Source organism: Pelodiscus sinensis, chromosome 21 (assembly GCF_049634645.1).
Source record: "Pelodiscus sinensis isolate JC-2024 chromosome 21, ASM4963464v1, whole genome shotgun sequence".
Taxonomy (NCBI): Eukaryota; Metazoa; Chordata; order Testudines; family Trionychidae; genus Pelodiscus; species Pelodiscus sinensis.
The window spans coordinates 11,329,117-11,343,787 of record NC_134731.1 but is presented as its reverse complement, the minus strand read 5'-3'; the positions used below and the strand labels follow the sequence as shown (position 1 = coordinate 11,343,787).

At 47.0% G+C, this 14,671-nt stretch overlaps 2 protein-coding genes across 5 annotated transcripts; one reads left to right on the top strand and one right to left on the bottom strand.

The window, feature by feature from the left end:
- Positions 1 to 13: 13 nt before the first annotated feature.
- IFT20 (intraflagellar transport 20) lies at positions 14 to 5,343 on the top strand. Of its 4 annotated transcripts, none has more exons than XM_075904855.1 (5): positions 14 to 166; positions 2,240 to 2,368; positions 3,364 to 3,449; positions 4,333 to 4,436; positions 4,909 to 5,343. In XM_075904855.1, the coding sequence occupies exons 1-5, from the start codon at positions 73 to 75 to the stop codon at positions 4,988 to 4,990; spliced, it is 495 nt and encodes a 164-aa protein (XP_075760970.1). In that variant the 5' UTR covers positions 14 to 72; the 3' UTR covers positions 4,991 to 5,343. The 4 variants fall into 4 exon arrangements, with proteins under 4 accessions (XP_075760970.1, XP_075760973.1, XP_075760971.1 ...); XM_075904858.1 differs by lacking the exon at positions 14 to 166 and adding an exon at positions 220 to 393; XM_075904856.1 differs by lacking the exon at positions 14 to 166 and adding an exon at positions 222 to 471.
- Positions 5,344 to 5,509: 166 nt separating this feature from the next.
- TMEM97 (transmembrane protein 97) lies at positions 5,510 to 12,852 on the bottom strand. Its single transcript, XM_075904854.1, has 3 exons — positions 12,689 to 12,852; positions 10,003 to 10,147; positions 5,510 to 8,496 (listed from the first exon to the last, which is right to left on the bottom strand). Exons 1-3 carry the CDS (start codon positions 12,809 to 12,811, stop codon positions 8,246 to 8,248), a joined length of 519 nt encoding a protein of 172 aa, XP_075760969.1. The 5' UTR covers positions 12,812 to 12,852; the 3' UTR covers positions 5,510 to 8,245.
- Between the last annotated feature and the right edge of the window lie 1,819 nt (positions 12,853 to 14,671).

The following is a 14,671-nucleotide window of genomic DNA, read 5'->3' as shown; positions in this document are numbered from 1 at the left end:
GGGGCCGGCCCATTGACACCACAGGCATCGCATGCCACAGGTCTCTGTCTACCAAGGACCACAGTCCCCAGCATGCACCGGGGCCACCTGCCCGCAGAGGCCGCAGCCACCAGCATGTCAGAAGGTCGCCACCGCCTCAGGACTACAAGCCCCAGCATGCACTGGGGTAAGAGAAACGGCGCGAGAAGCGCTCCCCAGCGGGCTTGTGCCCCCGTCGGTGCGTGCGGCGGGGCCAGGGGCAGGCTGCGGCCGAGCGGCGGCAGGGGGCTGAGCCGGGCGGGCTCTGCCGCTGTCTCCAGCCGCGCCGAAGCGGGGGCGGGTCCTCTCCGGGCGGGCGCCGCGTGGTGGGACTACAGCTCCCGTGATGCACCGTCCCCCCTCCCCCCGGGAGTGGTACGGTCCGGCCGATACCGGCGCTGTCGCCGTGGCAGCCGGAGGCCCCAGCGCCCTGCGAGCGGGGGCGTCGGGCAGGTACGAGGCGGCCGCGCGGCGGCTCCCGAACGCCTGGGGACCCCGGCAGCGCCGCCTGGAGACGGGTCAGCCCCTCCCCCCCCCTCACCTCCCCCGGCCAGGTCAGCCCCTCCCCCCTCCTCCCGGCCAGGTCAGCCCCTCCCCCCTCCTCACCTCCCCCGGCCAGGTCAGCCCCTCCCCCCCAGTCAGGCCAGGTTAGCCCCTGTCAACTCCTCCCCCCCCCCGCCAGGGTCAGCCCCTGTCCCCTCCCCCACACAGCCAGGCCAACCCCTGTCCCTCCCCCCCCCCCCCCACAGCCACGTGGGCAACAGGCTGGCTTTGTCCCCCCCCCACACACACACCCCTGGGCACTTGGTCACTTCAGCCAGCTGCATAAAAAGCCCCGGGGAGGTGAAGCAGCAGCTTCCGTCCCTGGGACAGCAGGTAAACTGAGGCACACAGTGTTCCAGGGACTTGGCAGCAGTCAGGGAGCAGCCCCTTGGCTTTACTTGCCCCACTCCACTTTCCTGTTGTGCGACAACACTGTGGTGAGCTAAGGGCGCGGGGGGAGAGATGGGGAGAGGGCCGACCATGGTTGCCTCAACCCCAAGGCTTTTCTGACACTGTCCCTCTCAAACTTGGTCTGGGACTAGCAGCCCCAAATCCGTCCCATGCACTTGGATCACGGCAGCACTATGGTAAACATGCTCCCACGGGGTCCACACTAGCTTGGTTGTCATTGCTGCCCAGGGTTAGGGGGGGGGGGGGAGAAAGCCTTTGTGTAGACAAGAGCAATTGTTTTCTAAGGTTTTCTTCAAGATTCCCAACTCTCTGTGGAAAGCCTGCCCTCTGTGGAGAAAGGCTAGATGGGAGTGGGCATGTGGTAGCAGACAAAGTGAGATGACATTTGCCTTGGGGAGCATTCCCCACCCAGGCTGTCCATTACTGCCTTGCTCTGTGACCTTGTGACAGCTCCTCTATACATAAAGCTACCAGGTTCTGATCAGCATCATAACCTCTGCCATGTAGTGTATCTGCTCAGCACGCATGTATGCTAAAGCCAGTCAGCTTCTTTGCATGAAGTGGCACCAGGCCAGATGAAGTGCTAGCTGTCGACCTCGAAACACCCACCCTGGGGAGAGAAGCAGCTTTGGGCGTATCCAGGCAGCTGTTTCTCATTGTGTCATGTTCCAGTTGCCCTAACTTTCCCTGTACACAACCAGCTCCTGGGGCTCACGCAGGGACCATCATACTGTCATTCTTCCTGGACAGTGGGATGGGACTCAATGGCTGCGTCTAGATTGGCATGATTTTCCGGAAATGCTTTTAAATGAAAAGTTTTCCATTAAAAGCATTTTTGGAACAGAGCGTCTAGATTGGCACGGACGCTTTTCCGCAAAAGCACTTTTTGCGGAAAAGCGTCCGTGACAATCTAAACACGCTTTTCCTCAAAAAAACCCCGATCGCCATTTTTGCGATCGGGGCTTTTTTGCGGAAAACAAATCTGAGCTGTCTACACTGACCCTTTTGCGCAAAAGCTTTGCGTAAAAGGGACTTTTGCCTGAACGGGAGCAGAATAGTATTTCCGCAAGAAGCACTGATTCTTACAGGAGGAAGTCAGTGCTTTTGCGGAAATTCAAGCGGCCAGTCTAGATACAGCCAACACCTTTATTTTTAAAGTTCTGTCTTGCTCTGATATGAGCTCTGGGGTCTTAGAGTGCAATTTGAAAATGGCTGCAAGTTTAATGCTCTTATTTGCATGCTTTTTATCTTTAAAACGGATGTCTAGATATGGCCAAGGACATTCTAGGCGATGCAAATCTTCACTTTGATGAGCTGAATAAATTACGAATTTTGGATCCGGAGGTTGCACAGCAAACAACTGAACTCAAAGAAGAATGCAAAGCTTTTGTAGACAGTAAGTTCTTCCCCTTTTTTTACTTTCCTTGGTCAAGCTCTCAATCCTACTAAATACCGTACCAGCCTCCTGTTTTCAGAGCTTCACTGCACCCAACCCCTCCAGAGTCTCCCCAGTGCCAGCCCCCAATATTAGCCCCATCCTCAGAGTACCACAGTGCCAGCCCTGCCCCTATAGCCACCCTACACTACTAGCTCAGCCCCCAAAGCCCCCAAGCACTAGTCCGCCCCCCCCCCCCCACCTAGCCCTGCACTGCTGCCTGCATCACGGCTGCTCTGGGGATTGGGGTACACTGCCCAGCGCCGCCCCTCTTGTTGCAGCTGTTGGGAGAGGCGTGTTCTGGGCCGGGCAGGGGCGAGGTCTCCTCCAGCTGTGGAAGAGCGGTTCCCTATGCAGCGGGAGGGCCGTGTGGCGCAGGGTCTCCTCCCAGCCACAGACCAGCGCTTCCCTGCGCAGCAGGAGGGGTGCGCAGAGTGGCTCCGTGCGGCCCTCCCACCACGCAAGGAAGTGCTCTTCTGTGGCTGGAGGAGACCCCTCCGCCTGGCGCTGATTAGCTGAGAGGCAGGGCAGGCCCGCCTCTCCCAACAGCTGCAACAAGAGCACCATGTACCCCAGCCCTGGGCCCCAAGAGCCGCCGCGGCCCGGCAGCCAGAGGTCTGTGGCCCGCCTGGCAGTTGGGAACCGCTGTGGTAGGGCACCTATTCTTGTATAGGCAATGGCATCTCTTTTTAAATATAGATCTAAATAAATAACAGAGGGAAGGAAGACTGAGAAGACAAGAACCTAATCAGTACTTAATGGCCTTTCATTATATTTTTCTCTCCGTCTTTTGTATAGAAGTCTTATAGTAAACATTCCTAATACAAGCTATTTAACAGTGTTAAGGATATAACACACAAACCCTGGATAAAAGCACACCAGTGCTATGGTATAAGAATTTTGGTCATTTTGACAAACACTTCTGGCTTAAACACCACCATTTTTTCCCCTTTCAGAAATTGCAGAGTTTCAGAAAATAGTGGGTAGCTTAATAGAACTTGTTGATCAACTAGCAAAAGCAGCTGAAAATGAAAAGATGAAGGTACTGTACATGAAATTATTGGTTCCTGAAGTATTCTGTCCTCTACAAAACACAGTAGCCCCTGCCTTACCTGTGTGTGATTTAAGCAATCTAGGTGGTTATTCAATTGATATGATAGAGATTGTTTTAGGGATCTTTTAAGTGGTCGAGCTGTTAACACCTATTTTTGGATTAACATCATAGTTATCCCTCCCCAAGGGCTTAAAGGACTACTGCTAGCCTGTGGCACACAAACAAGCAAGCTTCAGGTCATTCCTGGTGCTTCCCCTCCTCCCCCCAACCCTACAGCTGATCCATTAGATTTGCATGTAAATAGCAGATTTCTTCCTTCTAATCAATCTTGTCCTTCTACCAGTTCATTCAATGGGGCCAAAATTGAGTGCATGGAACAGTAGGTTTTAATGAGATGTTGGGGACAGCACCATCACTGAAGACATGTGGCAGAAGGAAGCAGCTGATTAGAAACAAAGCGGTTTTGTTTGTACACATCTCAATAGCTACTTTTGCAATCGCCACACTTGTAGAAATACATGTTACTGGGATCTCTACTTTATAGGTCAGTCTAGAAACAAGCATGAACATTTGTTGTTTAAAAAACCATGTATATAGGACAAAACTTATTTATCTAGGAAAAGGTTCAGAACTAATGGTCAATTCTGTGCTTAAATATCCGTTGCCCCAGTCATCCAGAGGTCAAGTAATATGTTTAGACTTTGCACTTAGTCACAGTAATGAATGTTTGAATGGCAGCTCTAGGAAGCCGTTATCTTCCCTTGAAGTCTAATTATTCAAACCCCTTGGACAAATGACTTGTTAAAAATGACAATAGCACTATTGCTAAAACCGAGAGCACTATTACTAAAACCCAGTCTTGGTTCCCTAGGCAATTGGTGCCCGAAACTTGTTAAAGTCTATAGCGAAACAGAGAGAAGCCCAGCAGCAGCAGCTTCAGGCTTTAATAACAGAGAAGAAAATGCAGTTGGAAAGGTAAGTTAAGATGGCCTGTGAAGCCAAGACCAATAGTTTTCCAGGAGTTTTGGTTTGACATTTTGAAAGGATAAATAGTAACAACAAAGAGTTACACACACAGCATCAGGACTGGGCTAGATGACCTCTCAAGGTCCCTTCCAGACCTAAAACAATGGTCCTATCGGGGCTCTTCAGTGGTAGTTCTTTATATAAGGAAACTGGACCTCAAGCTCAGTGCCTGCCTGCCGAGCGGTTTCCCACAATAAATCTGATATATGAAACACCTGATGCTATTGATATTTTCCCCCATGCACAACATTGGACACAGTTTACAAACTTTTTCTAAAGCTGACATGTCAGTACAGGCAGCAAGTCAACTGCGTAGACATTGTTGCGTTCTCAGAGTATCACTGGTTTTGTGGATTAAAATTGTCCCAATATTTAAACTCTAAATACAGGTTGTAAGCATTCTCTGTGTCTTTTTTTTCAGATACCGAGTGGAATATGAGACCCTTTGTAAAATAGAAGCTGACCAGAATGAATTCATCGACCAATTCATTTTTCAGAAATAAGGATTTAAGACCAACACCAACTCCCTTGGCAAACTTGTACTTTTCCAGTATCCTAAGGATTCTTATGATAAAGTTTTATATTGCATAGGAAAGATCAAAGCAGTATGCAAAAAGGTTAAAACACTAATTTTTTTTTTTACACTAGATGAACTTACATTTAAATGGCAAAAGGAAGAGTTTTCTATGCATGTGTAAATAAGATTTCTAACCTGTCTCTTGTTTTAAAAAAAAAAATGGTATGGTCCTCATCGTTTGAATTCATTTAATTTTTGAATACTACCTTTACATGTCCCTCCCCCCTTTTTAAGTTTACCATACTTCCTAAGGAATCAGGAAATAAATTATTGTTTTTAGTTTCTTTTTTCAGATTGTTTTTTGAAAGGCCAAAAATCAGCTGCGCAAGTTTTGTATATAATTTAAGAGACTGTTTTCCTTAGATTTAACTAGTTCGCTGGATTGTCGCATTAATAGTTTTACCAACTAGAGCTTTTCATGTTTACACAGACACAAATCACAACATTGAGAAGCACCAATAGCTTTTTATTTGGACTGATCAGACAACAATGGCTGTCCAGTTTAAAAAGCCACACACATTCAAATTTGTGACTAACAGAACCCACAAGTGGCAATCCAAAATTCGAAAACATACAGCAGAATTAAAGACAGATTATACCTAAGGTAAAATCTGTTCTTTTACAATTACAGACTGATGTTCAGAATAGCAATTTGTTGGGAATTTTTAACAATGAAACAAGCCACCAGTAACTAAGGTCATGTCTATTCTACATGGAAGATCAGTGCTGCTGCGGTCAATCTTCCAAGTTCGATTTAGCGAGTCTAGTATAGACCCACTAAATCTAACTCAGAAGGCACCCCTGTCGTCCCCCCAGTACTCCTGCTCCTCATGAGGAGTAAGGGAAGCAGATGGGAGTGTTTGCTTTCATTGACCTTCCGCTGTGTGGACAGTGCAGCAACATGATTTAAAATATGTCGACTCCAGCTGCATATTTAAACACAGCTGAAGTTGCATCGCTTAAGTTGACCTTCCGCTGCAACGTAGACCAGGCCTAAGAGACCATCCTGAAGTCTTTGTGACAGAAGCGGCTGTTTTGACAATGGATGTCTAAGGTCAGGCTCCACAATCCACCTTTGGATATCTGACTAGGACAGGTCTGATTTTCCAGAAGAGCGGAGCAGCCACAAATCAATAAAGAGCAACAGAAGGTGCTGGTGGTCAGCATCTGAAATAGAAGTCAGGCTGCTTATGTAAGGGTATGTCTACACTTGCACCCTCTTTCGAGAGAGGGATGCAAATGAAGACATTCGAAATTGTAAATGAAGCCGGGATTTAAATATCCCGTGCTTCATTTGCATATTTGCGTTATGGTGCTATTTCGAAATAACAGATGCTGTTAAGATGCGGTTATTTTGAGAGAAAACCCTTCTCTCGAAATAACCCTTATTCCTCATACAATGACGTTTACTAGTTATTTCGAGAAAAGGGTTTTCTCTTGAAATAACCACGTCTTAACAGCGTCTGTTATTTCAAAATAGCGCCATAATGCGAATATGCAAATGAAGCGTGGGATATTTAAATCCCAGGTTCATGTGCAATTTTGAATGTCTTCATTTGCACCCCTCTCTCGAAAGAGGGTGCAAGTGTAGACATAGCCTAAGTGCTTAGGTGGAGTTGTATATTTAACTGTAGGCAACCAAGCCATGAGACCACTGGACCTTGTAATTTGAAGCACAGCACTTGGCTAAATATTCAAATATACTTCCAAGGACAGACTAGGCCTGGACCCACTAAACAATTGACATTGCCGCACTTTAGATGCTGATACTTGCCCTTTGAAAAGAGACTTGACTATAAGACCAGACCACTTGCCACCAGTGTCCAATGGCAACACATTTGCGCATTTCACCTCCGATGTGGCTGCAGATGATCTGTGTGTCAAGCGACTAAAAGGAGGCTGCCCCATCACACAGGTTTGGCTCGGCTTGCTCTCTCCTCTGTACATGGAAATGGAGGAGTGGACAGGCCAAAGCTAAGCGGGGAGGCAGCCGCATGCACGAGGTCATACAAATACTAGGTTTGGGGTCCTGCAAAGAGGGGACCCAGGGCAAGCTCCCCCTCCCCAGGCAGCCCAGAATGTGGGAAATGTTCACTTCAACTGAAATGGGCTGGGAATCCAAGTAGACTAGTCCCACAAACCCAGCACTGCTGGGAGGAACGCTGCAGATCAGAAGTGGTAAAATATCCCTGCTCAAACCAGCAAGGAAAAGATTTTAGGACCCTTTGGGAAGAGAGGTGCTTTACAAAAAGCAGATGCATGTCTCAGAAACCCACTTCAGAGGCAGGTTTTGAAATGTACTGACAGCTGATTCAGCTTAATAATCAAAAATGGAGCTGGGAGAAGCAGACTAAAAGAGCATGGGGTAGTTTGAGCTGGTTTGACAATGACACATAAGAGGGTGTTTGAGATCTTGGCGGCAGCCTGGAACACTGGGCAAGGCGCAAGATCAAAAACGTAACGAAAGACCCAGCATTTTGGCCAACAAGTTCAGAGTTACAGAATCGTAAAACTTCAGCAACTGCATGATTTGGACAAGAATAGCCAGTTGTATTTGCGCATCTGCCGTAAGAATCTAGCGGGCCAAGTTCTGCTCTCAGCACTACCCAAGTCAAAGGGATTGTGGATATGGATCTATGGGCAGAAACAGCCCCTGTTTTTACTGCAAATAAAAATGATACCTAATAGCACTTCCTCCCTCACATCCTCTTTGCTCCCCAGCTGCTTGCAGTTGATTAAGTCATAACACTGTAGGATTGTGCAGCCTCCAGCAGGCCTTATTTTTAAACAGAAGGAGGGATCAGGGGTTTCTCACATGGGTATATTTACCATGGTCTTTTGAGAAGGAGAGCGGTTGAAAGGGAGGCAGAATATGCAAATGCACTCTTGTATCTTCAATATTGTGCATCAAAGGCTGTACCGATTGCTAGCACGGATGAAAAAACACTTTGCCAGCAGCAGTGAAGCTAGGTCCCGTTAGCCACAAACAGGTATAGCTTAGGCAGTTGCTACTGGGACCCTTCTTTTGGGAGGAGCAAGGACCTTCAGCCAATTCAAGTCTTCCATTGGGAATTCAGTTGCGTTGAAGGAGCAGACTGTGCTAGACGGGCATTTATCCCACAGGATTGAGAGGGGCCAGAGACCAGCTGGGGCTAGCTGCTTAGTCAGTTTCCATTTGCCATTATTTCTTTTTCCTTTTCTCCACTGGGTTGTACTGGGGGCTGTGCAGCATGGTAAGCAGGATCAGAATTGGAATCAGCAAATATGGCACATAGATGGACAACAGAGTAAGGCGTTCCTGCTGAGTCTTGGGACCCAGGTGCTTGGATGCTGCGAAATCATGAAACAGGATGTGTGCAAGGATAGGAACCAGGGTTGTAGCTACGTGAGTGGAGTAGATAATTGCTGGAGTCCGTATCCATTTGCAGCCACCTGTATTTGAGCCAGAAAAAAAAAGCATAAACAACATTTGTTTGAAGGTTCCAATTCAGAAGGCTGCATTCAACAGTGATAGGATAAATACTTTAAAGAGGGTGAAAGTACATTGAGATCTACCTATGAAAGCGGCTATAAAAGAGGGAGGTATTACCAGAAAATTAACCTAGACTGCACAAACCTCAGTTGCAAGGAATATATGGTAGCAGGAACACTAATCTGGTTTTTTTTAAATGGAAGAGTGGCAACACAAGGCATGTCAAACAGAAGCTCAGAAAGACAAGAGTCCTGGGACATCACATCAAAGCAAATGGATAAAATATGCCCATCAAAATGTAGAGGATGATGAGTAGTTGAATGACTTGTCCAAGGTCATACAAGAAGTCAGTGGCAGAGCCTGGAATTAAAATGCAGCCGTCACTGGGCTGCATTACTTAGACACATAGGATATTTGGTTTAAAAAAAGGTCTCTGATGTGGAAAAGTATATTCTGCCAGTTTTGATAAGCATCAGTGAAAGAATATTTTGTCCTGTTTTTATTTTAATTAACATTCCTATAGGCTCTATTAGACACTCCTTACTTAGGCAAAAAGCCTACATGTTGAACCTCTCTGGTCCGGCAACATCTGTGGTCCGGCATGATTTCAGTGAGCTGGCTGTCCACTTTATCATGGGTGTGGCCAAGTTCTCCACGGTCCCATTCAGTTTGTTTGTAGACACCAGTCCTGGCTCGGTGTTCTGTGCTGTTCTTGAGCTCTAATTTACCCCGAAATGTCTTCTAAGAGACCAGGAAGCAGTGGGAGTGTTGGCGATGCTGCTAGCCCAGAGTGGGCAAGAGCCTGTCCGTGGGCCGGATCTGGCCTACCTAGCTCTTATCTGATCCACCCGGCAGTTCCTGACCCCGCCCCTAGCGCTTTGTCTGGGAGCCAGGCACCTTCCCCGTGGCCGCCTGAAAATGGCAGCCGCGAAAGGTGCGAGCCGTTTAAATAGATGCAGTTGAAAGGTCTCGCGCAGCCCCAGCTCCCTGGCCACACGTTAGCAGCGAGGCTGGGAGCAGCGAACCCTTTAAATAGCAGGCGTTGAAAGGGCTTGCAGCTCCCACCCCCGCTAACATGATGCTTGTGAGCAGCGGAAGAAGTGCGAGCCCTTTTAACGTCTGCTATTTAAAGGCTCCGCCTCTTCCACCCAAGGCCCCGCCCCTTCCTGGACGGCCCGCAACCACTTCACAAATTTTTGAAGTGGCTCCCCTTCAGAAATTATTGCCCACCCCTGTGCTAGACAATATTGATCTCCTATGGTTTGGCAAATTCCCTGGTTCAGCACGGTCAGGTCTGGAGTGTGCCCGAGCAGAGAGGTTCAACCTGTAGTGAAAAGCCAGGGCCCATACAGGATGTATTTTGTAATGGCGTAAATGTACAGAATAAACGTTCTGTGCCACATAACATGACTATTTGCAACAGGATTGCATTCACAGTATTGTTCTGTTGTTCCTGCTGTACCAACCTTTGAAGAATGCATAGGCTGCAATGGGAAAGAAAGGCATTTGTAAGAAGGCTTCACAATAGATACATGACTTAAACCATGCAGGGGGCTCCAGCATCATGGGATCTTTAAAGGTAACCGCATACCACTTTAACAACTCCGTCAGCTTAAGAAAAAAAACACAACAGATTAGCACATTTAACGTTAATGGCAATTAGAAACAACAAGGCATTCGAAATGATCCATTAGGTGGCGTCATTATAGCAAGAGGAACATTTTTAAAGAGACAGTCTCGTTTGGAGGCTTCAGCTGCATAACTATTAGCGTTAATGGGAATTAGGCTGCTAACACTTCGCCAGGGTGAAACCTCTTTTTAAGCATACATTAGATTCCCCAATGTTTATTCCATATGCTCTCAGGATTATTTCAGCTTTACACACAGCCTGCTGCCTCGGACGTCAACAGCAACAGACAGCTCCTGAATCCTGATCTGTCTTTTTCCATGCAGGAAGCAAGGCAGGTTTACTGGAAAGCGGAAAGATCCTTGAATTCCACTCTTCCTTCCCTGCCCCTGTGAGGCCATGCGGAACCTGATTTACAAAAGTGTTTGCACATTCCAAGAGGCAAACCGGTGCCTAGTGGAATTCACAAAAGTAGGTTTGTACAGTGCCTAGCTCAGTGTCCAAATCCACCCCGGGGTTCCTAGGCACTAGGACAATAAATAAGAGGTGCTCAAAGCTTAATCCTGACTTAGGTGCTTTGTAACACCCATTAGGCCCCATCTGCATCTTTTGGGGCTTAAATCCCTGTATATATCTGGCCTAAATGTGTTTACACAGTCCAATAAAAAAGGTTTGGTCCCAGCTCCCAGTGCAAAAAAGTTAAGTGTCAGAATGACAGGAAAATAAATGTAAACGCTATTTCCTTAGGAGTCCTTTGGTTGAAAGTCCATTGATATTTGCTAGTTAATTTTTAATTTAAATTTGGCTTCTAAAACGGAAGAAGCCACCTGATGGACCAATAGCAGAGAGAAATCAAGTTGACTAAGTAAGCGGCTGCGTGACCAGTCCCAGTCTCATGCAGATAATCGAAACTTAAAATTGTCTGAGCTAATGACCCCCTGTCCCTGGCTATTCATTCAAATTCATAATCCCTATATTGATCAGCCTGCAGTGACGAAAAAGGAGGCTTTTACAAATAACTAACTGGAATGGTTACATGAAACACAACTGGCTCTCCATTATCTCTGCCCCTCACATGCAGGAGGGAAGAGCATAGAAAACAAACATACTGAATCAGGAGGTCAGAATTACAGAGCTCACTCAATGAGCTCCGCTCTGAACTCTTCCAGTCTCTCTCAGACTCTGGTACCGTTTTAAGGACAAGTAACACATGTTGCTTTCCTGGATGCAGAAAAATCTATTTTAATCAACTAGATATTCAGGTAGTTCTAGGCCGGTTGGGTTTCACCTCTGCAATAACACACATGCATCTGACGAAGTGGGTCTTTGCCCACGAAAGCTTATGCTCCAACACTTCGGTTAGTCTATAAGGTGCCACAGGACTCCTCGCCGCTTCTACAGATTCAGACTAACACGGCTACCCCTCTGATACTGCAATAACATAGTAGGCTGGGAAATGGGGATGTGAAGGGTTAACCAGGTGATGCTTAAGCTGTTAACTGGTGGCCTGGCCAGGCTGAAGCAGCCCCTACCCCCACATGCAGGATCCTAGCTAACTGGTTAAACTTAATGTTTAACCAGTTAACTGTTTACATGGGATTTTATGTCCCTATTAAGATGATAAAAGTAGGAGAGATTTTTAGCAGGGAGGTTTCTTGCTGTTGTCTAACCATTGTGTAGATTTAAATGGCTGAGGAATGTTGCACAGATTTCATTTGATTCTGTGAACAATTGTCTTGTGTTCACAATTGTCTTGTGAACTGATCACAGCAAAATGTATCCTAGTGACCCCACTCTAATGAGCTTGGCAAAAGGAAGTTACGCTCTCTATGGCTGTGTCTAGACTGGCAAGTTTTTCTGCAAAATCATCTTTTACGGAAAAACTTGCCAGCTGTCTACACTGGCTGCTTGAATTTCCGCAAAAGCACTGATGATCTCATATAAGATTGTCAGTGCTTTTGCGGAAATACTATGCTGCTCCTGTTCGGGCAAAAGTCTTTTTCCGAAAGACTTTTGCACAAAAGGACCAGTGTAGACAGCAGAGATTTCTTTTCCGCAAAAAAGCCCCGATTTCGAAAAGTGCTTTTGCGGAAAAGTGTCCTGCCAATCTAGATGCTCTTTTCCGAAAATGCTTTTAACGGAAAACTTTTCCGTTAAAAGCATTTCCGGAAAATCATGCCAGTGTAGACGTAGCCTATATATGCACTTAATACTATATAAAAGCCAAGTGGGAATGTAAAATAACCCTTACTCTAGGGCTGTGAATTAACAGGAATCTCGTAGGAAAGATGCAGCAAGCGCAGGTTTTTCAAGCCAAAGGCGAAGCGCACACATTCATTGCTATTCAACCCCTTGTACGGAATGAATTCCCCCTCAAACTCCTGTATCCGACAAATCGCTACAGATTTTGCACAGAGCCCCACCCCCCCACACACACGGTACGTCGCTGAGAGACTCTTAGCAGCATAACACTCACAGACCCTCCTCCCCACACACACATTTGCAGAGATTTATCAGCTACTTACGCTCTGCGGGTAGATGCCAGCTCCAGGGACAAGAGCTTGCAGGTCTATCATTAAAGTGATGGGAATGTGAGTGAGGAAGTACAGGGCAAAAACCCACTCCAGGAAGCCTGTCACCCCAGCCATAGTTTTCCTGGTTGCAGCTGCAGGAAATCAGCTTGTAAGTGACAGACAGCAACATGCCATCTCTCTCTGGCTCCCATTGGTTGCCCTCTAGTAGGGCTGGCTTTCCTGCTGGGACAAGCCACAATTTAAAGGGCTACACATGTGGCTGAAGTCCAAACATGTGCAGCTGCCTTAAGGAAGATGCCCTACGCCAGGAGAACTTACTGCATTTGCGTGACGATCCATTTGAGAGACTCGAAAACATTTTCGCTGCTTGATGAGGGAAAAAAAAGTATCGATTTGATCTCTAGTACTCAGCCCAAGGAGTTACGGTCTTCAAGGCATCCTCCAGCAAAGCAGCCCCACACTTGACAAGTTACCTTTGCAGCAGGTCACAGAAGGTCAGAGATTCTCTGTGTGTGCAACCCACACAGCTACGCTATGTCTACACTCGCGGCTTCTTGTGCAAGTACGGCCGTTCTTGCGCAAGAATACGCAGAGCGTCTACACGGCCCGCAAGGAAATGTATAGGACGGCGTGGTAAGAGAGGGCTTCTTGCGCAAGAGCTATGCTCTTTTTTAACAGGTGTAAGCCCTCTTGCACAGGAGCTCTTGCGCAAGAGGGCAGTGTGGACGTTTGGCAGGGATTTTTTGCGCAAGAAAGCCCTATGGCTAAAATGGCCATCGGAGCTTTCTTGCACAAGAGCGCGTCTACACTGCCATGGGTGCTCTTACGCAAAGGCACAGCTCACACATGGCAGTGTGGACGTTTTCTTGCGCAAGAAGCCGTGAGTGTAGACACAGCCCCAGTGTGGTTACTGAGTACTGCAAGTGGCACCTAGACCACTGCAACAGTTAAGATCAAGAGACCTCTACAGCAGGGGCGAGAAGCCAGCTGGCTTTTAGCTCAGAGGGTAGAGGCTCCTATAGTCAGCTCCCGAGATCCCAAGTTCAAATGCACCTTGGTGGAGGTTACATGTGCACATGCACACTAGTATGGAGCCCCACAAGTATCAGGAGAACAAGTCCTGTTGCCTGTCAATGGGACCGCACAGGTAAGTCACATATAGTGCCATTTTCAAAAGCAGCCTGTGGATGAGATTCTCCTGCTAAGCAGAAATTCTTGGCTACATCTACACTGGTGGCTTCTTGCACAAGAACACTTTTGCGGAAGAGTCCTTGTGCAAAAAATCTTCCACAAGAGTGCATCCACATTGCCATGGCAGTGTGGACGCTCTCTTGCACAAGAAAGCTCTGATGGCCATTTTAACAATAGGGGCTTCTTGTGCAAGAAATTCATGTTGCCTGTCTACACTGCCCTCTTGTGGAAGAGCTCTTGCACAAGAGGGCTTATTTCTTGTGGGGAGAGGAATAACTCTTCCAGAAGAAGCCCTGTTTTCCAATGCTAGACTGTAAATTTACTTGTGCAAGAACATGTGGGCAGTGTAGACAGCAGGCAAGTTTTTGCGCAAGAACAGCCAGTGTAGACATAGCCAAACTGTTGTAAGATGCTCATATACTCTTGCTCCTGTTCTTTTATTTACTTTCCCCCTATTCCCCTGACTGAATCCATCCACTAACAAATCATGCACTTTGCTAGTTAACTTCCTCCGAATAAGAGTTTTCAGCTGGCTGAAAGGTTTTAGCAAGATCCCAGGAGTAAGAGGGGCAGATGTGTCTAAATGTGCCTTGAACATCTCAACCTTTGGGCTGTGTAATACGAGATTCCTGTTAATTCACAGCCCTAGAGCGAGTTTTTTTCTTTTACATTCCCACTTGGCTTTTATATAGTATTAATCTACACAATAGTTAGACAAGAGCAAGAAACCTCCCTGCTAAACATCTCTCCTACTTTTATCTTCTTAATAGGGATGTAAAATCC

Excerpts from the sequence above, each read along its gene's own strand:
- IFT20 (XM_075904855.1), top strand. The coding sequence starts at position 73 with ATGCACCGGGGCCACCTGCCCGCAGAGGCCGCAGCCACCAGCATGTCA. Across the intron at positions 167-2,239 it reads AAGCCCCAGCATGCACTGGG|ATATGGCCAAGGACATTCTA; the intron begins GTAAGAGAAACG and ends ACGGATGTCTAG. Across the intron at positions 4,437-4,908 it reads AAGAAAATGCAGTTGGAAAG|ATACCGAGTGGAATATGAGA; the intron begins GTAAGTTAAGAT and ends CTTTTTTTTCAG.
- TMEM97 (XM_075904854.1), bottom strand. The coding sequence starts at position 12,811 with ATGGCTGGGGTGACAGGCTTCCTGGAGTGGGTTTTTGCCCTGTACTTC. Across the intron at positions 10,148-12,688 it reads CTGGCATCTACCCGCAGAGC|CTGACGGAGTTGTTAAAGTG; the intron begins GTAAGTAGCTGA and ends TTTTTTCTTAAG. Across the intron at positions 8,497-10,002 it reads AGCCTATGCATTCTTCAAAG|GTGGCTGCAAATGGATACGG; the intron begins GTTGGTACAGCA and ends GCTCAAATACAG.